At 52.0% G+C, this 24,695-nt stretch overlaps 1 protein-coding gene across 1 annotated transcript in view; it reads right to left on the bottom strand.

Moving 5' to 3' along the window:
• Nucleotides 1–5,496: 5,496 nt before the first annotated feature.
• The window catches only part of LOC119929740 (5'-nucleotidase domain-containing protein 2-like), a 57,101-nt gene continuing 37,902 nt past the window's right edge, over nt 5,497–24,695 (bottom strand). Inside the window, 8 exon segments of the mRNA XM_038747993.1 lie at nt 5,497–6,330; nt 8,677–8,741; nt 9,127–9,267; nt 10,534–10,620; nt 15,060–15,141; nt 18,559–18,660; nt 20,125–20,227; nt 23,234–23,294. Coding sequence (XP_038603921.1) covers nt 6,069–6,330; nt 8,677–8,741; nt 9,127–9,267; nt 10,534–10,620; nt 15,060–15,141; nt 18,559–18,660; nt 20,125–20,227; nt 23,234–23,294 — 903 coding nt within the window. The 3' untranslated portion in view covers nt 5,497–6,068.

The raw sequence follows: 24,695 nt of genomic DNA, 5'->3' as shown, positions 1-24,695 counted from the left end.
ACTCCAGCGCCTAGTACAGAGTTTGACACACAGAAAGCACTTAACACATGAGAAGCAGCGTGGCTCAGTGAAAAGAGCACGGGCTTTGGAGTCAGAGGCCATGGGTTCGAATCCGCTCCACCACATGACGGCTGTGTGACCTTGGGCAAGTCACTTAACTTCTCTGAGCCTCAGTTACCTCATCTGTAAAATGGGGATTGATTGTGAGACCCACGTGGGGCAACTTGATCACCTTGTATCCTCCCCAGCGCTTAGAACAGTGCTCTGCCCATAGTAAGCACTTAACAAATGGCATCATTATTATTATTATTATACCATAAAAAAGGGTCAGAGACAGGATAATAATAACGATGGTATGTGTTAAGCGCTTACTATGTACTCTAAGCATGGGGGAGATACAAGGTCATCGGGTTGTGCTTGACACATACTAAGCGCTTAACACATACCATAAAAAAGGGTCAGAGACAGGATGATAATAATAATGATGGTATTTGTTAAGCGCTTACTATGTGCCAAGCACTGTTCTAAACACAGGGGAGATACAAGGTTATTGGGTTGTCTCACAGTCTTAATCCCCATTTTACAGATGAGGTAACTGTACCACCCACTACCCATTTTAAGAGCCTCCACTCAGTGCACAGCTGGCACAAGCGAGACCTCACCCCCCCCCCCCCCCCACCACCACCACTTGGGGAGAGAAGTTTAATAATAATAATGGCATTTGTTAAGTGCTTACTATGTGCAAAGCACTGTTCTAAGCGCGGGGGAAGATACAAGGTGATCAGGTTGTCCCAGGTGGGGCTCACAGTCTTCAACCCCATATTTTTACAGGTGAGGTAACTGAGGCCCAGAGGAGTGAAGTGACTTGCCCAAAGTCACACTGCTGACAAGAGGCAGAGCTGGGATTTGAACCCATGACCTCTGACCTCAGCCTTCCCAGACTGAGCACATTCCTTCCTCCTCATCCCCCTCTCCATCCCCCCGCCTTACCTCCTTCCCTTCCCCACAGCACCTATATATATGTTTGTACATATTACTCTATTTATTTTACTTGTACATACCTATTCTATTTATTTTGTTAGTATGTTTGGTCTTGTTCTCTGTCTCCCCCTTCTAGACTGTGAGCCCACTGTTGGGTAGGGACTGTCTATGTTGCCAACTTGTACTTCCCAAGCGCTTAGTCCAGTGCTCTGCACACAGTAAGCGCTCAATAAATACGATTGATTGATTGATTGACTCCGGAGCCCGGGGCTCCTTCCACTGAGCCACGCTGCTTCTCTTAAATGAGTTGCCCGAAGTCACACAGCTGGAAAAAGTGGCAGAGGGGGGATTAGTACAGTGCACTGCACACGATAAGCACTCAATATGATTGAATGAATGAATGACAACCTGATCGCCTTGTAACCTCCCCAGCGCTTAGTACAGTGCTTTGCACATAGTAAGCGCTTAATAAATGCCGTCATTATTATTATTATTAGAACCCAGGCCCGTGCTCTTTCCACTAGGCCACACTGCTTCCCCCCCCCCCCTCCCCTCCACGACTTGGGGCCCAATGGATGCAGGGTCCTTACCTCCTCTGGCCAGCAGGGGGCGCCATTTGCCAGGCCATGAATAGCCCCCCCATGGGACAACCTCATCACCTTGTAACCTCCCCAGCGCTTAGAACAGTGCTTGGCACATAGTAAGCGCCTAATAAATGCCATTATTATGATTATTATGATTATCTACTGGGCTAGGGGAGGTAGGCAGCTGCACTCACGTCCAGAAGGGGCTCCTTCCCGCCTCGCCACACATGCCACGTGCCCAGGTGACGATGGGGCACCGGCTCCCCTGACCACCTGAGCCCACTTGGGCTACCCAGCCTGGAATGGAGGTCACCTCCATGAGAGAAGCAGCGTGGCTCGGTGGAAAAGAGCCCGGGCTTTGGAGTCAGAGGTCATGGGTTCAAATCCTGGCTCCGCCAATTGCCAGCTGTGTGACTTTGGGCAAGTCACTTCACTTCTCCACGCCTCAGTTACCTCATCTGTAAAATGGGGATTAAGACTGTGAGCCCCTGGTGGGACAACCTGGTCACCTTGTAACCTCCCCGGTGCTTAGAACATCATCATCATCATCATCATCAATCGTATTTATTGAGCGCTTACTATGTGCAGAGCACTGTACTAAGCGCTTGGGAAGTACAAATTGGCAACATATAGAGACAGTCCCTACCCAACAGTGGGCTCATAGTCTAAAAGGGGGAAGCAGAACAGTGCTTTGCACATAGTAAGCGCTTAATAAATGCCATTATTATTATTATTACCTCCAATTCAAATAGTAGTTGGACGTAGCAGTAGTATCTATTAAGCACTTACTGGTTGTGGCACTCTGCTAAAGCGCAGAGGGAGACTATATCGGTGGCCCTCAGCAGCTCTCAATCTAAAATAGGCCTCTCGAGGTCAGGGCAACCCCAATCCGTGCCCCCTCCCTGGGGTGTGGGCCTGCCCTTTGACAGTGGCTGAGTGGGCGAAAGGCAGGTGTGGATTGTCTACACCTGTGTGCGGTGGCAGGTGCCCGCCACGTGCCACCCGATGTCTGTGGTGGGTGGGGGTGAGGTCTAGCTTGTGCCAGCTGTGCGCTGAGTGGAAGCTCTTAAAATAGGTGGTGGAGTTTGAGGGGGCCCTAGTCCAATGGGCCAAAAATCACCCCAGCTGCCCCAAGCCTACCCTGCCAAGTGAGACGGTGGGCTGGCATCGGATAGGAAGGGCGACTATTTCCCAGAAAGGTCTTTCGGCATTAGGGAATTTAAAAATTCAGACCTGTCTTGGGTTCTGGAAGGTTTAATTTCAGAGAAGCAGCATGGCTCAGTGGAAAGAGCACGGGCTTTGGAGTCAGAGGTCAGGGGTTCAAATCCCAGCTCTGCCAATTGTCAGCTGTGCGACTTTGGACAAGTCACTTCACTTCTCGGAGCCTCAGTTCCCTCATCTGGAAAATGGGGATGAAGACTGTGAGCCCCCTGTGGGACAACCCGATCACACTGTAACCTTCCTAGCGCTTAGAACAGTGCTTTGCCCATAGTAAGTGCTTAATAAATGCCATTATTATGTGACCATGGGTCACTTGTGTCCACACCCGCACATCAACCCACCAAGTCCAGTTGTCCATGTACAGGACCGCGCTCACCCATCCGTGGAAGCCCGGAAGTGTACATGGTATACCCAATTTGGCCCCCCAACTGGAAACAGCCGGTTTCCACTGCTGGCGCTGGAGTGCCTGGATGGGTAGATGGGAGTGAGGCCTGGCTTCCCCTGCTCAAGGGTTAGCCAGTGCCAGTCTGACACATTGGGACAGGGAGGCAAGTTTGCAGCAGAGCACGGAGGGAGCCTCATGGGGTGTGGTGCTCCAAGAGCAGGAACCCTCCCTGAACCCCAGAAGCCTCTGGCAATCAGGGAGACAAACTCCCTGCACTAGCTCTAAAGCATAGGGACATGCACACATGCATACACACTAGTGCACTCACCCCCACAACCTTCTTAATCCCTTACAAAAGGGTTTTTTTACCCCCTTGGCTCCACAGACTCCTCGCTCCCAGGTCACCAGCAACCTCCTCCTCTTATCCCTCACCTAATCTATTACTCTACTCTGTTCTCCTCTTCTATTATCCCCCCAGATAACTTCGACACTGGGGACCACCTCCCTCTCCTGGCAACACTGTCGGTTTTTCTGACACAGCTCTCCCTCGGTTCTCTTACCTTTCCGTCCGACTCATCTATCTCTTCCACCGTATCTTCCTTGGCCTCCCACCCCCTCTGCCTCCCCCTTTTAGACTGTGAGCCCACTGTTGGGTAGGGACTGTATATGTTGCCAACTTGTACTTCCCAAGCGCTTAGTGCAGTGCTCTGCACACAGTAAGCGCTCAATAAATACGATTGATGATGATGATGTGGATGCAGCCCAGACTCACTCCGGTTGACAAGGCACGAGGCGAGTCACGGAGGGGTAGCTTTTATTATTGTCCAACTTGGTCCATCCCCTCCTGTCCCCCGAGGCAGGTGTCCAGGACACTTGGCTGGGCTCAGGGCTTTTCTCCTTGAGGTGGCCAAAGGCTGGGAGTTCTCACCTTGGGCCTTGAGGGAAAACCCCAAAGCCTGCAAACACTTCTTGTGAAAGGGAGAAAAGTGGGGAGGGCACAGGAGAAGAGGCCACTTCATGGTACTAAAAGCGGGGTGGGTGCAGGAAATGAGGACAGATTTACTCTCCCAATCCACACTGTGACCCCTGGACCCTGGTTTCTTGTTTGAGGCCACCTCCTCCATGGGAAGGGCAGTACTTGCTCCTGCCCCCTGCCCTGGACTTTTAGCCACAAAGGCAAATCCAGCCAACTAGAAGAGGGCATATGCCTAGTTGGCTGACTTAGAGGCTGTAGAAGCCAGGTGAAAGTGGCACTAGGTGTGACACCCACCCGAGGCCAGGTGGGTTGACCGGTGCGGCCTTTTGGTCTGCCTGGCACCTCTGCTTCAGGACCCACTTGGCATGGAAGGGAATTCTCCTGGCCTGCCATCGGGGCACTGCATGCAAAGGCGTGCCATGTTATCGGTACCAGAATTAGCCCACGGCGCTGCCATCTGGGCACCGAGCCCAGAAGTTGTGGCTAAGCGTGGCTCTGGGAAGGAACAGGAGAGTTGGCTCACACAACTCACAAAACCTCCTCTTGATCATGGAGAAAAAGGAGGGATGCAGGGACAGGCTGGCAGCGGGTGGGGCACCGCTTCTAAACCAGGCGCTATCCCCCCTCCTCTGACGGGGAATAATTTGTGGTGGCGTCTGCCTGGAAGGGACGCACGGATGGTGTTAGCGCTCCCCCCATCAGAGGCTACCATCGTCACCTTTGGGGACGCTCCCTTTTTTTTTTTTAATGGCATTTCTTAAGCGCTTACTATGTGCAGAGCACTGTGGCAAGGGGAGCCCGGGAAGGTCTGCCCTCCATCAACCCCCTTCCTGCACTGCCCTCAACAGTGGGGCTCCATGGCCTGTCTTGAAGGTCAACCCATTATGCAGCTTCGCCTCACTGGGCAGCGGGAAAGAGAAACTTGGCGGAGAGAGCAAGGCCCAAGGACGGAAGGCTGTGTCGGACCCCATCATCCTGTACCCACCCCGGCGTTCAGCACAGTGTTTGACCCAGAGTAAGCGCTTGACAAATGCCTCCACTATGGTCCAAGTGCGGAAGCTCCCAGGCCTGGCTCCGGTCACAAAGCGAGTCAAAAAGTCACTCCAATGGTCTCCATCCCAAACCACGGACTTCCTGCCTGGCAGTCACGTTTTATTCCTGGCGCTGCCTCAGAGACATGGTTTTTCCGCGACTCCCCTCCTCAGGGAGCTTGGGGGCTAGAACAAGGAGGTGGAGAGATCCGCTCCGAACAACAAGGAGATGAAGGGATCAGCTCCCTCACCTCACTCGCAGACCCATCTTGCCCCGGCTCTTCCCCCTCCACCCACCCCCACCCACATACTGACCCCATTTCTCCCTCCATGCACCACTATCCCCTCTGCTACATCCTAAAACTACCCCCAGCCTAACTACCCGGCAGACCCATCTCCAACTCTGCCCTTCCAGAAAGACGTGGACCAGCTCAGCTGCCCCGCTGCCCGGCCCGTGAGAGAACGGACCCCACCGCGGGGGCTGAGGGCTCTGACCCCAGCCGGACCCCCGGCCCGGGAGCGTCCTGCGTGTGTGTGCGTGCGTGTTCGTGCCCCGCTGGCACCATATCAGACAAATGCCGACTCCAGCCTCCTCGGGAGGAGGCAGCTAGACTCCGCGACTCCCCAGAGCAGCCGATCCGAAGGCCACGGGCGAAGCGCGGACTGAGGCATCCATCCCACTCTCTCTGCCAAAGAAAAACCATCTCCCCCAACTGGGGACCCGACCGACTGGCCCACGCTGGCCACCCGGCTGCCTCGACTTTTGCAAACCCGAGTGCCGGGCCCGAAAAAGACCGTCCGAGAGCGTGGTCCCGCGGTCCTCAGCCGGCGGGACCCGGGCCTCGCCGACCCGTCTCCCCCCTCCCCGCCGGGCATCGACGGCCCCAGGCCTAACGGATGTGGGCCATCTCCTCCAGGAAGGGGGTCTTCATGCAGCCCGTGCACAGCTGGTCCATCCAGAGGGGAGCCTCGTGCTGCAGCGGCGTGCGCCGGGGGAAGAAGGTGTAGCGCAGGTCGTAGTTGAGGAGGCAGCTGATGGAGGCCATGTATAGGTCCGAGAAGCGGCAGAGACGGCGGGAGAAATAGGTGGGATTGTGGCAGGTCCGGAAGATGCTGCCAAACTGGGGGTTGAACAGGTTCTTGGTAACAGCCCTGGGGAGGGGGAAAAAAGGGGAGGGGACAGGAGCATGTGAGGCCTTGGTCTTCCAGTCACTAAGCGCAGAGAAGCAGCGTGGCTCAGTGGAAAGAGCACGGGCTTTGGAGTCAGAGGTCATGGGTTCAAACTCTGGCTCCGCTAATCATTCATTCATTCAGTCGCATTTACTGAGCGCTTACTGTGTGCAGAGCACTGTACTAAGGGCTTGGGAAGTATAAGTTGGCCACATATGGAGACGGTGCCTACCCAACAGTGGGCTCACAGTCTAGAAGGGGGAGATTGCCAGCTGTGTGACTTTGGGCAAATCACCTAACTTCTCTGGGCCTCAGTTCCCTCATCTGTAAACTGGGGATTAAGACTGTGAGCCCCACGTGGGACAACCTGATCACCTTGTACCCCCCCAGCGCTTAGAACAGTGCTTGGCACATTGTAAGCACTTAACAAATACCATCATTATTATTTGAGCCCTCCTCAAGGCCGGCTCGGCAGGCCAGGCGACACTCTAACCCGAACATCAATCGTATTTATCAATCGTATTTATTGAGCGCTTACTGTGTGCAGAGCACTGTACTAAGCGCTTGGGAAGTACAAGTTGGCAACACATAGAGACAGTCCCTACCCAACAGTGGGCTCACAGTAGCAGGTAATTCCCGAGGTCATCTTGTCCATCCCCCGTCTGTCCCGTTCATTCCAGGCAACTGAAAACAGGAGCTTTTGGGGGTGGGAGAGCCCTCTTCCAGGCAGCTGGGATGTGATAATATACTGTGGGGGGACGATGGAGCCCAGAGCCTGCACCAATCGCTGTCCCTACCTTCCCCGCCGCCCCATCAGTGGTTCCATGGGACAGCTTGATTTAAAAGTTGACCCATTTTTAAAAATGACAAAAGCAGCACAGCATAGTGGAAAGAGACTTGTCTGCTTGTGTGACCTTCGGCAAATCACTTCTCTGTACCTCAGTTACCTCATCTAAAAAATGGAGATTAAGACTGTGAGCCCCATGTGGGACAGGGACTATGTCCAATCTGATTAGTTTGTATCTACCGCATCATCAATCGTATTTATTGAGCGCTTACTGTGTGCAGAGCACTGTACTAAGCGCTTGGGAAGTACAAGTTGGCAGCATATAGAGACAGTCCCTACCCAATAGTGGGCTCACAGTCTAATCACCTCCGTGATTAGAACACTGCTTGACACATAGTAAGCGCTCAACATTATTATTTGGTAGGGTTCTCCAGACAGTAAACTCGTTACAGGCAGAGAACGTGCCTGCTAATTCTGTCTTACTGTACTCTCCCAAGCGTTTAGCACAGTGTTCTGCACATAGTAAGCGCTCAGTAAATGCCACTGATTGATAGGTTGGCGGGGGATGGAAGGGAACCCCAAAATATTTTCTACGGTTGTCCTATGATCTCCTATTAGCATTTCAGCAACTCACAGAAAGATCTAAGAGAAGCAGCGTGGCTCGGTGGAAAGAGCGCGGGCTTTGGAGTCAGAGGTCACGGGTTCAAATCCCGGCTCCACCACAAGTCCGCTGTGTGACCTTGGGCAAGTCACTTCACTTCTCTGAGCCTCAGTTCCCTCATCTGTAAAACTGGGGATTAAGACTGTGAGCCCCCCGTGGGACAACTTGATCACACTGTATCCCCCCGCCCCAAGCGCTTAGAACAGTGCTTTGCACATAGTAAGCGCTTAACAAATGCCATCATCATCATCTAAATGAATCCTCACGTCTGACATTCTTCCTACGACACTGCAGGCTTCCATCCTGAGAGACTCAGAGAACCGTCTAGTTCATCCCCTCACTTCCCACCCCTCCTGGAGAGCTCCCAGAGGGGCAGGCCGGGCCACCCGCATTTAACAGATGGGGAAACCTAGCTCAAAGAAGGAGGGGCTGGCGTCTGGGGTGGAGCGCTGGAGCTAGAATTAGAAGCCTGTCCTCCCCACCCCGGGGGCGGCCGCCTTGGCCCCAGAAGAGGCCCATCCCAAGGCGGCATCCCAGCCCTTCAGGGAACGGAGGAAAATACAGCTTTTTTACACTGTGGGGGAAACTGAGGCACTGGCGATGCAAAGAATGAGAATCCTGGAAATCTCAGTGCTGGGCTCAGACTGTTGGTCTCAGCTCACCATCCTAATTAGGGTTAGCGTTGGTGGTAGGGTGGGGTAGCTGACTTGGAAGACAGAGCACTGGGAAAGGAAGGAGCACCCACGCCAACCCTGACCCAGCCCAGGAGGAGTGTCCCACTCCCTTCTGGCAGGCAGGGAGGCCCCCGAGATAGCTACTGTTTCCCCGGTAATGCCCACTGCCCAAGCTAGTTCACACTGTCCCCCGAGCCTGGCAGCACCTCATCTCCTGTCTTTCCTTCATCCAGTCCTGGAGCACCTGCTGCGATTCGGAATCTCGGAACATCTGGGGAGAAACCAAAGGAGAACGCCCTCGTCAAAGGCAGGATCGTGGGCTTGCTCCCAGGGTTTTCCCTGCCCCGGGAAACATCCCAGCCCTTGAGGGAATGGAGAAAAATACAGTTCTTTTACACTGCGGGGGAAATGGAGGCACTGGTGATGCAAAGCCATTTGGGATGACAATCTGGGAATTCCCGCTCTCAGCGATGGGCTCAGGCCGTTGGCCTCAGCTTCCCCGGTCTCTGGCTAGACGTGGAGCACTCTGACTAGGGGGGTCTCCTGCTGGGGTCCCCCTCGATGACTGCTGACCTTCTGAGACAGTGGGTGCCAAATGGAGCCGGTGGTGGTGGTGGTGGTTAGAGGAGGAGGAGGAGGAGGAGGAAGAGGAATACCTGCATGCGTTCCAGGAGACCGGTGAGGGCCTGAAGCCAGGTCAGTGACTGGGAGAACTGCTCCGTGTTGACGATCTTGGTCTCCATCTCCAGCTCGGGCACAATGGCTCCCGTGCGCCAGCCATGGCGTAACATCAAGTCCTTGGGGGAAGCAGCAGTCACAGAGACATGGGGGTTAGGAGTCTGACAGACTGAGCCCCTTCCTTCCTCTCCCCCTCGTCCCCCTCTCCACCCCCCCCATCTTACCTCCTTCCCTTCCCCACAGCACCTGTATATATGGTTGTACATATTTATTACTCTATTTATTTATTTATTTATTTTACTTGTACATTTCTATCCTATTTATTTTATTTTGTTGGTATGTTTGGTTCTGTTCTCTGTCTCCCCCTTTTAGACTGTGAGCCCACTGTTGGGTAGGGACTGTCTCTATGTGTTGCCAATTTGTACTTCCCAAGCGCTTAGTACAGTGCTCTGCACATAGTAAGCGCTCAATAAATACGATTGATTGATTGATTGATTGATTGACAGCAAAGCTGCTATCCCTTTCCCAACTACTCCCAAGTCGTAATCATCATCATCATCAATAAAAAAATGTAAAAATTGGTTATTATGTGCCAAGCACCATACCAGGCGCTGGGATGGATACAAACAAATCAGGTTGGACACGGTCCCTGTCCCATGTGGGGCTCATAGTCTCAATCTCCATTTTACAGATGAGGTAACTGAGGTCCAGAGAAGTGAAGTGACTCGCCCAAGATGATGCAGCAGACACGTGGCAGAGCCGGGATTAGAATCCATGACCTTCTGACCCCCGGGCCCGTACTCTATCCATTACGCCATGCTACTCCTCACAATTATTACCATTACTATTATTAATAATAATAATAGAAGCAGACTCCCCCTATGCTGGGAAGGGTGCCTATAAGTAGGAGCGAAAACAGGTTCTGAATCTCTAGTTCACGGTTTGTACAGATTTATTACTCTATTTATTTTACTTGTACATATTTACTGTACTGAGTGCTTGGAAAGTACGATACAGCAATAAAGACAGACAATCCCTGCCCACAATGGGCTTACAGTCTAGGGGGGCTTACAGTTTAGAGAAGCAGCGTGGCTCAGTGGAAAGAGCACGGGCTTTGGAGTCAGAGGTCGTGGGTTCAAATCCCGGCTCTTTCCACTACACCACACTGCTTTGGAGAGCTTTTCAAAAGCCTTCCTTCCTACCCTCTCCAGAACGGATATGAGAATTTGGTCTGGGGGTGCCGGGTCCCTTGGGGAAGATGTGGCAGAGAAAACCAAACTTTCCCATCTCCGGTCTGAAAGGAATCCAATCTCAGGCCTCAACAGGGGCAGTCCACCACATCCCACCCAACCCGCCCTGCCATGGGGCGCTGGGGTGGGACTCACCGCCAGGTCGCTGTACAGGTGGTCTCCAAAGTAGAATACCTTGGACCCTCGCCAACCGGTGAGCCGCAGGAAGTCAAACAGGTTCCCCTGGGGACATGATGCAAGAGGGCAGATAGTCAGATTGGGGGGCAACTGCTGGTGGGAGGGAGAGGGGAAAAAAAAAAAAGCCAAACCACATCACGCCCCAAAGTGGCCAGGCAGTCTACCCACCTGCTTATGGATAATAATAATAATTATGGTATTTATAATAATAATAATAATGGCATTTATTAAGCGCTTACTCTGTGCAAGGCACTGTTCTAAGCGCTGGGGAGGTTACAAGGTGATCAGATTGTCCCACGGAGGGCTCACAGTTTTAATCCCCATTTTACAGATGAGGGAACTGAAACATTGCTCTAAGCACTGGAGTAGATACAAGGTTATCACGTTATACACAATCCCTGTCCCACATGGGGCTCAATCCCCATTCTACAGATAAGGTAACTGAGCACAGAGAAGTTAAGTGACTTGCCCAAGGTCACACAGCAGACCAGTGGCAGAGCTGGGATTAGAACCCACGTCCTCGGATTCCTAGGCCCTTGATCTTGCCGCTAGCCCATGCTGCTTTCCCAGATGCCGTCCGGTGTCACGCCTCCCAACGCTCACCTCCCAGAGACTCTCACCCGATGCTCTCCTGGCCACTCTGCCTCAGACCGGACCTATCAAGTCCCCATCTCCTCCCACTGTCCCGGCCCCCACAATCAGAACTTCAAAACTGAGCCTAAAGTCCACAGCCCCCAGCTTTCCCCTCCTCCAAGAACGAAGTTCTCAGCCATCCTGTAACACGCTTTGACTTAGGACCCTTACCTGCGGCGGATTCGATCCTGTTGTCTTATACTGTCACAAGGGCTTAGTACAGCGCTCTGCACCTAGGGAGCTCTCAATAAATACCACTGATGGATCGATCCGGTTCTGGGGTGCGTGTTTGAGTGATCCCAGCCCTCCCCGGGCCCTGCGGACACAAGGCCGGGTGGGACCCGAGCGAAGCCCAGCTGCCGCGGAAGGGCCTGGACTCCCTTGGAGCCCCCGAGGAGGCTCCCCTCGGAAAACGGACGAGTCGCCAGCCTGATTCAGCCGGAACAACAATGGGCGATGGGACGAAAGAGCAGCTGCCCCAGAGCCCCGGCCACCGGTCAACTCCACGGCCCACCAAGCCTGCTTGGAACATGGGCTGGCTCCTCTCCCGGACTCCAACCTTGGGACTAGGGGTAGACCATCCGACACTTCATCTCTCCCCCGGTGACCAGCACTGACCATCCCACCACCCCCCGGACTCCCCCTCTCCATCCCTGACGCTCCCCCAGCCCATCCCACCACGGTCCCATCTGCCATCTTTTAGACTGTGAGCCCACTGTTGGGCAGGGACTGTCTCTATGTGTTCCCAACTTGTACTTCCCAAGCACTTAGTCCAGTGCTCTGCACACAGTAAGCGCTCAATAAATACGATTGATGATGATGAGGATGACCCAGGAAAGCAGGCCGGGTTTCAGAACCAGCCGCTGCGCTCGATCCGGTCCCACAGCTCTCGGGCGATCGCGGACCCCCGGTCGTGTCTGGGAGGCCAATGCGTCCCTCTTCCCCGCCCCACCTCCCCCAAGCTCTCCAGTCCCCATGAGGAACCCGAGAGGCTTCGGGGCTGGCGCCCATCCAACCTCAGCCGCCACGGTTGATCCCGTGAGAGAGTGACCGCTACCGAGTCAGCGCCCAAGCCGCCAGGGTGAGTCACCATTTTAGCGTTTACCGCTCCAGTCTTGGGAGAAATAAACCTAGAGCTTTTGCGTCAGAAACCTTTGCTTAGGGCCGCTCCGGCTGGAGGGGCGATCGAGAAGGACATGGGCTCCCGCCCCTTCCTGGCTCAGTATCCGAGGCTGAGACGGGGGAAAAATTTACAGCCCTGGTTGGTTCCAGGAGCGGGGGAAGACAGCACTCCTGGGCTCGGCGCCAGCCCTCAGGGAACCCGCCCACCCTCACGGTCGGCCCCCGAGCCCTGCCCGCCTCCGGCCACAGCGGCAGAAGGCAGAGAGAGTGGGAACTTCAGCAAATATAAAGAATCTGAGGGACGTGGCTGCTTCTGGATAGGGCGTGAGGGGGGAGATGGAAAAAGTCTGTCCTCAAGTTTAAATGTTATTCTCTGTGTTTATTCCCCTACCAAACTGTAAACTACTGGGGATAGGGAATGTTTTCAATGTATACATTTTGATATATTCCCCAGTGCCTAGTCCAGCACCCGCTCATATATCAGGATTAAGTGCCGTCAAGTCATTTCCGATTCATAGCGACTCCACAGCTATACTTTCTCCAGGACGTCCTGTCCTCTGCCATAATTCGCCAGCTTTCTAACGGTTCTTCCGCTATTGTTGTTATGGTCTCTATCCCATCTAGCTGCTGGTCTGCCTCTTCCACGTTTTCCCTGGACTGTTCCTAGCATTAGTGTCTTCTCCAGAGATTTAGTCCTCCTGATTGTGTGTCCCATGTATGCTAATCTAAGTCAAGTTATCTGGCCTTCCGAAGACCGTTTTGGTTTAATTTGTTCCAAAATCCATTTGTTTGTTTTTCAGGCAGTCCATGGTATTTGCAAAAGCTTTCTCCAGCACCACATTTCAAAAGTATCAGGATTACATACATACATACATACATAACATACATAACAGAGAAGCAATGTGGCTCAGTGGAAAGAGCACGGGCTTGGGAGTCAAAGGTCATGGGTTCTAATCCCAGGTCCGCCACTTGTCAGCTGGGTGACTTTGGGCAAGTCACTTCACTTCTCTGTGACTCAGTTACCCCATCTGTAAAATGGGGATTAAGATTGTGAGCCCCAAGTGGGACAACCTCATCACCTTGTATCCCCCCAGCGCTGAGAATAGTGCTTTGCACATAGTAAGCACTTGACAAATACCTTCAGTATTATTATTATAACATACATAGCACACCCATTCCAGCTCCCCTCTGAGGACCAGGCCCAGGGTCTGGAGGACATTTCTGCTGCCTCTTCCCTTCATTGTTCCCACAATAAAGGCTCATGAGAGCAAAGGCCTCATGGTTTCATCTCTATAGGCGTGGGGGTGGGGGCACTTTTTAATAAGGGAACCATTCCGGTCTTTCCCATCCCAAGGCACTTTCTCCTGGGAATGGAGCAGTGGAATTCTGCCCGGGGCTCATACAATTAGGCTTAGTCTGACGGACCTAGTCTGACTTACAGCCCTGCTAATCAGGGCCACAGAAGTGGGGAATTGCTGCTTTCTATAGTCTCCCCTTCCCCACCCCCCAGCCCTAACTATTTTCCTCTCAAGTGTCACTCCTTCAACTGCTGTTTGAGGAAAGGGAAGGGACTTCTCCTTCTGGTCTGTTTGCCCGCTTCCTGTCCCCAAAAAAGACCATAACTACAGGCCATTTAGCAGCCCCTGAGTTGCCTCGTGGGGAATATCCTCCAGGTTTCAAACTGGGCAAAACAAAGCCCTGGTTTCCCAGTCCCCCTTCCTCCCGGGGCAGGAGGCTATCCAGACGTCTGGGGATGTGTCTGTGGAGGGCTGGAGGGAGGCAGGCTTTTCCTCCTTTGTGGGACGTTTCTTTGGCGGGCAGCTCGGCAGCCGGGAGCCAGGAAGGAGGCAGGATCACAGACCTGAGACGGCAGACCCTGGCCTTGGCCCAGAGAAACCAGTGGGCTGCAGAGTTTCCTCTCAAACCCGAGGGGGATATTTTCCAATGCCAACAGGCCCATCCTCCACTCTCTCCAGCTGTCTTTGCAGTTGCCAAACCCAGAGACCTGAGGCCCTTCAAAAAATTCCATCGAATTAATCTATGAGCAGAATCGCCCTGTCTGACCCCCAACTGCCAACGCAAGAGGAGAAACACAGAAGCCGGGGCTGAGTCCAGCTGCAAATAAAACAATATTGAAAATTATAACTGTGGTATTTGTTAAGTGCTTACTGTGTGCCGGGCCCTGTTCCGATACAAGCAAATCAGGTTGGACACAGTCACTGCCCCACATGGAGCACACAATCTTAAACCCTATTTTACCGATCAGGTAACTGAGGCACAGAGAAATGAAGTGACTAGCCCAGAGTCACACAGCAGACACGTGGTGTAGCCAGAATTAGAACACAGGTCCTTCTGACACCCAGGCCAGTGCTCTATCCACTAGGCCACGCTGCTACTCTTCCCACTGCCGGCTCCAAGGGGCCCTTGGAAGGTATTTTACATCCGTCAATTCCTCGCACACGCAGTGTGGACTGAGGTGGGCCGAAGGGGCCGGGCGGCGTTTCAGCGGCCTTCCCTTTCTAGTTCCTAGCCCACGGTTCGAGGAACCACCAGCCTTTGCCCTGCCTAGTAGGCTGGCAGCTGATAAGCGCTCTAAGCATCCCCGGCTGCCCCCAGGTGCGGCTGGCTCTGTGGAAGACGCCCCACGGGCCAGGAAACCTCTGAGGGAGAGCCGGGGAGGCAAAGCGGCCAGCTCAGGGGGCGGAGGACGGCGGGAGGGTGGCCCTTACCTGCTTATACACCTGGCCCTTCTCCAGCTTGGTGATCTTGTCCCACTGCAAGTCTCCGTTCCCATCCAGGCGGCGGAAAGGCCTGCACGGGGGGGGAATGGACGGATCACAATCTGTAGCCACGCGGGCCCGGCTCTCTCCGAGGGCAGGAGGAGGAAAAACAGGAGGAGGAGGAGCAGGAAGGCTCCCAAATGCTCCAAACCGTAGGAATCCAGCGGTGGTGGTGTGCCACCACCGTCCAAAGGGAATGGGGAGGGACTTGGTTCCTTCCCATCCGTTTTTTTTAGTGGTATTTGTAAGCACACTGTACTAAGCAGAGTGTGGGCCCCAGGTGGGACAGGGACTGCGTCCAACTCCATCTGTTTGTATCCACCCCAGTGCTTAGTACAGTGCCTGGCACATAGTAAGCGCTTAACAAATACCATCGTCATTATCATCACTGGGGTAGGCATAAGCTAATCAGGTTGGAAACAGTCCATGTCCCACATGGGGTTCACATGTCTTAATTCCCATTTTACAGATGATGTAACTGAGGCACAGAGAAGTGACTTTTTCAAGGTCACACAGCAGAAATGTGGGGAAGCCGGGATTAGAAACCAGGTCCTTCTGACTCACAGGTCTGTGCTCTATCCACTAGGCCATGCTGCTTCCCTTGTCTTCTCTGAGGTCTCTAAGCTTTCTGCGGTAGATTCTACACTGTGGGCTCGTTGTTGGGTAGGGACCGTCTCTATATGTTGCCAACTTGTACTTCCCAAGCACTTAGTCCAGTGCTCTGCACACAGTAAGCGCTCAATAAATACGATTGAATGAATGTAGGGGAAGAGGGAGGGCAAGGGATGCTCTAAGAAGGGCCCAAACTTGTTAATAACAATAACAATGGTGGCATTTGTTAAGTGCTTGCTAAGTGCCAAGCACTGTACTCAGCACTGGGGTAGATATGAGACAATCTGGTCGGACACAGTCCCTGTTGCACATAGGGCTCCCAGTCTATGGGGGAGGGAGAACAATTATTTCACCCCCAATTTAAACAATGAAGAAACTGAGGCACCAAGAAGGCAAATGACTCACCCAAGGTCCCTGACCAAGCATGTGGCCCAGTGGCCACATGTAAGCCAAGGCCTTTTCTCCCCCCACCTGCTCCCCGAGGGGTCTGCGTTCCACAGGACCTTGGGGACCACCTATATGAATTTTTTGGACTTCAGGGTGGTAGAGGCCAAATGGGAGCTGTTTATACCCATAGAGATCATAAAAGGCTTCCAGGACTCCACACTGTTTCAATCCTTGTTTGTTGAGGCTGCTGGGCCCCCTCCCTTAATCTCCAACCTCCTTTTCCCATCTGCCTGGTGCTCTTTCTCGAGTCTCCCGCTCCTAGGGCAGAGGTCCTGGAAACTGGGAAACCTTCCCCCTCAAGAATGTAAGCTCACTATGGGCAGGGAATGAATCTGTTGTTTGTACTCTCTCAAGAGCTTAGTACAGTGCCCCGCACACAGTAAGTGCTCAATAAATACAACTGATTGATTGATTGGGAAAGCAGGGCCAGGGGAGAGTCTCCATTGCTGCTCCCAGCACTGGCTCTACTTCATTCATTCATTCAATCAATCGTATTTATTGAGCGCTTACTGTGTGCAGAGCACTGTACTAACCGCTTGGAAAGTACAAGTCAGCAACATATAGAGACGGTCCCTACCAAACAACGGGCTCACAGTCTAGAAGGTTAGAAGTCTTTATTCTATGTCTAGACTAGAAGTCTAGAAGTCTTTATTCATCCCGAACCAGCCCACAGCACTTACGTACATATCTCTAACTTATTTATGTGTGTCTCCCCTTCTAGACTGTAAGCTCGTTGTGGGCGGGGAAAGTGTCTGTTTATTGTTATACTGTACTCTCCCAAGCGTTTAGTACAGTGCTCTGTACACGGCAAGCGCTCAATAAATAGGACTGAAAGAATGAATGAATGGATGGCGGGGAGAGAGAAATCACAGGGCAGCTCGCACGCAGTTGTGGCAGTAACAGTGAGGGAGATTGTAGAGGCCCGTAAGAATCCCGTGGATGTGGCTCAAGAAATCCAGGATACTCCCGACCCACTCCCAGACAGGGAAAGTGTACTTGAACAGCTGCTAGCCCATTCACGCCAATGGGGTGACTTCAGAACTGGCAGAAAAACAAAGCCTCCAGAGGCAGGGGGAGGGGAGGGTGGGAGTCATCGCCCATCCACCTTTTGTGAGTGAAGACAAAGCCATAAACACAGGAAAACCTGACTGGGCCTGAGAATACAGGCTGGGGTGAGGCCTGCTGTGTGACTCAGCCACACTCAGGCCTCAGAAGAGGGACTTGACCGACTTTATAGTAGGGACTGAGAGGGAGCAGGGGAACCAAAACAGCAGGGATTGTTCTTCTTTTTGTTTCTTTTCCCTCCGGGCTGTGGTGAGGGAGAATAGAGCCAGGATGGCTGGGAGGATGAGGGAGGTCAGGAGCCTAAGAGAGAGGCCTCAGATGAGAGACCCTGAGTTTATCACTTGATCTTTCTACCTCCAGCCCTAAGGCGACAGATGATTCATGGGGAAGGAGCAGGTTACTGTTCAGCCCAGCCAGTCCGGCAGGTAGAGAGATGGTTCAGAGCTATTTCCCAGAGGAAGCCACACCTGGGAAATGGCCCATTATGTTCAAGATCCAAACCCCCGCTCCCCTCTCAGGCCATTGTAGACCACCGGGTGGGAAACAAAGAAACAAAGCAAACAAAGCAACAAAGAAACACTACTACCGCTGCTACTACAACATTAGGTCTGGAAAGAGAAATGGGACCTGTCCGCCAAGCTAAAAATCTCTTATCTTCTGAACTGGAAGTCTTCCTTAGACCTCAAAGCACTTTATTATGGCTCAGACCCAATCCAGATCCAAAACGGGCTCGGCATTAGGACGCAGACCTTAGGCTCTACTGCGGATTTCACCATTTTCCTAATTGTTTATCTTAATAGTTCCCTTCGCTTATATCAACACATTTAGCAGGCTCCTCACCTGGAAACTGGAGAGAGCAAATTGATTCACAGCAGAGGGGAGTGGGAAGGAGGGGAGCTTAAATCATGATAAATATAAGGAGAGTGGTGTGTCTGTTAACTGTCATAATTGAAGTGCTCAGACTCTAAGCAGAAGAATCCCCAGTTGTCCCTAGATAAGTTCCTTGAGGGCAAAGATCATGTCTAGTAAGCGCTTTGCGCATGGTAGCACCGAGGCAGAAAGAGAGACAGCAGCGTCTCCCTGAAATCTGGCAAATCAGTGGAGTTGGCAAGGGGAGAAATCAAGAATAACATGTCTGAACACCAGAAGGTAACGTGGTGAGGAATCACGTAGACCTCCGGTGAGACAAAATGAGTAAAACTCATTTCACTAATTGCTGAAATCCACCCACACCTGCACTCCTCCCTTGGAAAAATAAAATCCAGCTCATCTATACTAAATGAGCTCTTTCTGCAACCCACCCAGACCCAAAGGCCCATCTTACTTGACACCATCATTGAAGAAATGTGGTTTGTCGGCTTGAACGATGACCACGTCAAAGAAATCTCTCCAGTCCTTGCCCACCATATACTTCATGCCTTTGTCACTGGAAAGAGGGAAAAGGGAAGAGCGCTTACTTTGTGGCTGACACTTATCCCGACTGGATTACTGCATCGGCCTCCTCTCTGATCTCCCGTCCTCCTGTCTCTCCCCACTTCAGCCTATACTTCACGCTGCTGCCCGGATCATCTTTGTGCAGAAACGCTCTGGGCATGTTACTCCTCTCCTCAAAAATCTCCAGTGGCTGCCTGTCAACCTACGCATCAAGCAAAAACTCCTCACTCTCAGCTTCAAGGCTGTCCATCACTTCACCCACTCCTACCTCACCTCCCCTCACACCTTCCCCAGCCCAGCCCGCACCCTCCGCTCCTCTGCCGCTAACCTCCTCACTCTGCCTCGTTTTCACCCGTCCCGCCGTCGACCTCCGGCCCACGTCCTCCCCCTGGCCTGGAATGCCCCCCCCTCCACACATCCGCCAAACTAGCTCTCTTCCTCCCTTCAAAGCCCTACTGAGAGCTCACCTCCTCCAACAGGCCTTCCCACACTGAGCGACCTCCTTCCTCTCCCCCTCCCCATCCCCCCCACCCTACCTCCTTCCCCTCCCACAGCACCTGCATATATGTTTGCACAGATTTATTACTCTACTTGTACATATTTACTATTCTATTTATTTTGTTAATGATGTGCATTTAGCTTTAATTCTATTTGTTCTGATGACTTGACACCTGTCCACATATTTTGTTTTGTTCTCTGTCTCCCCCTTCTAGACTGTGAGCCTGTTGTTGGGTAGGGACCGTCTCTATATGTTGCCAACTTGTACTTCCCAAGCGCTTAGTCCAGTGCTCTGCACACAGTAAGTGCTCAATAAATATGACTGACTGACTGAATGAATGAATGTGAGCTAATCAGGTTGGACAACGTCCCTGTCCCACATGGGGCTCCAGGACAGTCTTAACATGGCAAGAGAGACAAGGAGGCAAAAGATAAAACAGGGCCAGCCGCTACAGACACTAAGCCACAACGCAACAAGGGACAACCTTCTCGTGTGTCCATTATGGCCGGGACGGTGGAGCCCATATTAGCCTTTTCAGCCAATCACGCATTCACAGGTGAACTTCACCATCAGTGAAGGCTTTAGAGGTGTTCGACCGTACACGAATCAAGAGCTGAGAGCGGACTTGGGACCGCAGCCAGTTGACAAAGGTTTGGTCAAGAAGGCTCAGGTCCCTCCCTGACATGGTCTCCTCGAGCCACAGCCAGGACTTGTCGGACTTGTCAGGCCCAAGTGTACACACAATCTGCAGACCGTAAGCCCCAGCATTTCCTGCCTGCTCCTCACAGGTCGCTGAGCTCACAAGAGTCCTTTCCCCACCCCGGAAATCAGATCCTTCCCAGCCAAGAGGGACATGAGTCCTGGGCCCGGTGCCGTGGACCCTACCGGGGCTCACTGCCTTCGGTCAGGGCCGAGTCTGGGGTTCTAGAGCGGGGCGGTCGGCGGAGGGAGACTCACACAAAGCTGAAAGGGCTGTTGGTGATGAGAAAGAGCTTCTTGCCATTGTTCACCAGGCGATGCAGGACAGCGTACGTCTCATCCCCACGCAATATGTACTTCTCTGCCAGGACCAAAGACAGGCCGTGTGAGCCACAGGTCGAGCCCCGGGACGACATCCCACCCTACCAACTTGGGTCAGGCAATGCACGCGACCTGAACCCTGGGTCTCACCTCATGGGAACCCTTCCTGTTTGTTACCTTCCAACCATCCTCCCAGCTCCTCAACGTCTCTCTTTAAACAGCTGCTTACCCTTACAACAATTGATAACTTCTAAGAATGTCTTCTTAGAAGAATGTCTGTCTCCCCACCTAGACAGTGAACTCCCTGTGGGCAGGGAATGTGTCTACCAATTCTGTTATATTGTACTCTCCCAAGTTCTGCACACAATAAGCATTCAATCAATATGATTGACTGACTAGGAAGAGCCAAGATTCCCTTCTGCATCATCTTCTAGACTGTGAGCCTGTTGTTGGGTAAGGCCCGTCTCTATATGTTGCCGACTTTTACTTCTCAAGCGCTTAGTACAGTGCTCTGCACACAGTAAACACTCAATAAACACGACTGAATGAATGAATGAACGGAACTTTCTCCCTTTATTCATCAACTCCCAGCCCCACATCACTTATTTACATATCTGTACTTTACTGATTTCTATTATTAACAATAATAATAATAATAGTAGCATTTGTTAAGCACTTACTATGTGCCAGGTACTGCTCTAAGCTCTGGGTTAGATACAAGCAATGAGCCCCCTCCTTCCTCTCCCCCTCGTCCCCCCTCCATCCCCTCTGTCTTACCTCCTTCCCTTCCCCACAGCACCTGTATGTATGTATATATGTTTGTACATATTTATTACTCTATTTATTTATTTATTTATTTTACTTGCACATATCTATTCTATTTATTTCATTTTGTTAATATGTTTGGTTTTGTTCTCTGTCTCCCCCTTCTAGACTGTGAGCCCACTGTTGGGTAGGGACTGTCTCTATATGTTGCCAACTTGTACTTCCCAAGCGCTTAGTACAGTGCTCTGCACACAGTAAGCACTCAATAAATACGATTGATTGACTGATTGATTCCACCCCACTGTAAACTGCAAGTTTGTTGTGAGCAAGAAATATGTCTGTTGACATATCGTAGTCTCCCAAGCGCTCAGTACAGTGCTTTGCACACCTAAGTACTCGATAAATACAACTGACTGACAAGACTCCTAGGGCTCTTCACCCTCGGGGGATAAACGGATGACTGAAGCTGGGGTGGAGTCCTCAGGTGAAAAGAAAACCGGGCTGATACCCATACAGCTATTAGCTGTGGGAAAAGACAATCGGGATAAAATACAACTTTGAAAGGAGTGACCAAAAAGAAAAGACGATTGCTCTCTATGCGTGGCCAAGACCCCTATCTCATTCAAAGCAATCTCCGGGCAGTTTTGGGGGCTAAGGGGGTGTCAATCTGATGGAAAGCGGCTCTAGAAGGTCTGAACCTGGTTTCACCCGCCCTCAACGAGGCCGCCGTCCTCAGTGGTTTGCGTTCAGCCTCTCTGGGGGACCGGATTCTGAAAGGGCCCACTGTGTGGTGCGACACCGGGGAGGGACGTGGCCGGCCCTGCCGTGTCAGCAGCCGGGCCGTAACCAGTTCCAGATGTGCAGACTGAGCCGCAAGCCACAGCCTGGCACGCAGATCTAGCAGCGAGCCAGAGCTGGGCCTTCCCCTTGCCATTACCAGCTCTACTTCACTCACACCCGGAGCGGGACTAGAGGAAGACGACAGGAACTCGGCCTCTCACCGTGTGTTTCCCGCCCCAGCGGCAGTAATCCTGCTCAGAACTTCTTCCTCTGTCCCTCTAAAGGCCTTGGACTACCGTAGTAGGGCTTTTAAAGGAGATGCCCTGCAGACTGTCCTGTGGATTTGTTTTGGAGGGAAGTGTTGGAGGTGCCACGGATGAAGGAAAACATATGAGATCTGGGACCCGGAGGAGAAGCAGATCTAAGGACATGATGAGAGACCAAGCCAGGGTTCTGGGGAGAGAGGCGGTCAGTCGATCGTATTTATTGAGAGCTTACTGCGTGCTCTGGGCATATTACTCCCCTCCTCAAAAATCTCCAGTGGCTACTAATCAATCTGCGCATCAGGCAGAAACTCCTCACCCTGGGCTTCAAGGCTGTCCATCACCTCGCCCCCTCCTACCTCACCTCCCTTCTCTCCTTCTCCAGCCCAGCCCGCACCCTCCGCTCCTCCGCCGCTAATCTCCTCACCGTACCTCGTTCTCGCCCGTCCCGCCATCGACCCTTGGCCCACGTCATCCCCCTGGCCTGGAATGCCCTCCCTCCGCCCATCCGCCAAGCTAGCTCTCTTCCTCCCTTCAAGGCCCTGCTGAGAGCTCACCTCCTCCAGGAGGCCTTCCCACACTGAGCCCCTTCCTTCCTCTCCCCCTCGTCCCCCTCTTCATCCCCCCCATCTTACCTCCTTCCCTTCCCCACAGCACCTGTATATATGTATATATGTTTGTACATATTTATTACTCTATTTATTTATTTATTTATTTTACCTGTACATATCTATTCTATTTATTTTATTTTGTTAGTATGTTTGGTTTTGTTCTCTGTCTCCCCCTTTTAGACTGTGAGCCCACTGTTGGGTAGGGACTGTCTCTATATGTTGCCAATCTGTAATTCCCAAGTGCTTAGTACAGTGCTCTGCACATAGTAAGCGCTCAATAAATACGATTGATGATGATGATGCAGAGCTTGGGAGAGTACACTACAACAATAAACGGACACATTCCCTGCCCAAATTTTCCCCTCCTCTTGGCCCATACCAACCCACTCCCCCAAATATTTCCCCACAATTAGCTCTTGTTACCAACTGATGGAGTCAAACTGGGGCAGGCTGTGGGAATATTCAGGGAGGGCCCCAGAGCTATTCCATTAAAAAAAAAAACAACAGAGTTGGGGGTCTCCTAACCCCCAGTCTTTGTCTCCCAATCCCCTCGTCACCTCCCCACCCTTCTGCTTCTGGACCCACGATGGAAACATCACCTGGGCTGGTAGCCCTTTCAAAACTTACCCAGATCCTGCAGAATCCATTTATACATGAAACCTTTGATGTGGACGTCTCTTATGGCATCCTAGAGGCAATAGGTGGAAATATGAGAAAGCCAATGCTGGCATAAAGGAAATGGGGAATTATCTAGTGCACCTAGAGGCCCAGCTCAGTGAGATCTTCCAACTCTTAGGATGTAGGGAAGTCTGTGGTGTGGATAATAGCCTCACCTAATGACTCAGGATACCATGCACAGAAAGCAACATTCCTGTGGCAGTCGGTGGGCAAAGACTTGGCTTGGAACCCCCTGCTTTCTAGTGGAATTTGTTAAGCATTCATTCATTCATATTTATTGAGTGCTTACTGTGTGCAAAGCACTGTACTAAGCGCTTGGGAGAATACAATATAACAACAAACAGACCCACTCCCTGCCCACAGTGAGCTCTTACTACGTGCCAGGTACTGTACTAAGCGCCATTAAATTAGGTCTCTGGGATCGGCTACTGCTGTCCAGAACACCTTCCTGCCACCAGAAGTCCCAGTAAATAATGATGGCATTTATTAAGCACTTACTATGTGCAAAGCACAGTTTTAAGCACTGGGGAGGTTACAAGGTGATCAGGCTGTCCCACGGGGGGCTCACAGTCTTCATCCCCATTTTCCAGATGAGGTAACTGAGGCCCAGAGAAGTGAAGTGACTTGCCCAAAGTCACACAGCTGACAATTGGTGGAGTTGGGATTAGAACCCATGACCTTTGACTCCAAAGCCCAGGCTCTTTCCACTGAGCCACGCTGCTTCTCTAAACAATAAATAAATAATAGTAAATAATAGTGATGGTATTTGTTAAGCACTTACTGTGTGCCAAGCACTGTTCTAAGTCCTGGGGTAGATTCAAGGTAATCAGGTTGTCCCCCATGGGGCTCACAGTCTTAATCCCCATTTTACAGATGAGGTAATGGAGGCACAGAGAAGTTAAATGACTAGCCCAAAGTCACACAGCTGACAAGTGGCAGAGCTGGGATTAGAACCCACAACCTCTGACTTCCAAGTTCCTGCTCAGCAGTGGGTGCCCAGGGACTGAGTCACACAGAGACACGGAAAAGCTCTGGGCGTCTACAAGAACAATCTCTTTACATCCTTTGGCCCCCCAGGGAGACTGCCTTGTTTGTAACTAAAGACTGTTTACCTGGAACAGTGGGGAGACTGAGATTTCCCATCTCCAAGATCTTGTTTTGACATTGTTGTCTTGATTTACTGACTCTGCTTCTGGCTGTTTGCAATACACTGTTCCAATGTTTTCACCTATCTACCCCCACCTACATTGTGAGCTTCATGTGGGACTAGGACTTTGCCTGATCAATCCATTCACCATATTTACTGAGCACTTACTGTGTGCAGAGCACTGTCCTAAGCGCTTGGGAGAGGGCAATATAACAGAGTCGGTAGACATGTTCCCTGTCCACAAGGAGCTTGCAACCTGTTCTG

Source organism: Tachyglossus aculeatus, chromosome 6 (assembly GCF_015852505.1).
Source record: "Tachyglossus aculeatus isolate mTacAcu1 chromosome 6, mTacAcu1.pri, whole genome shotgun sequence".
In the NCBI taxonomy this organism is placed as follows: domain Eukaryota; kingdom Metazoa; phylum Chordata; class Mammalia; order Monotremata; family Tachyglossidae; genus Tachyglossus; species Tachyglossus aculeatus.
The sequence above is the reverse complement of the archived record's forward strand: the minus strand, read 5'-3'. Positions and strand labels throughout refer to the sequence as shown.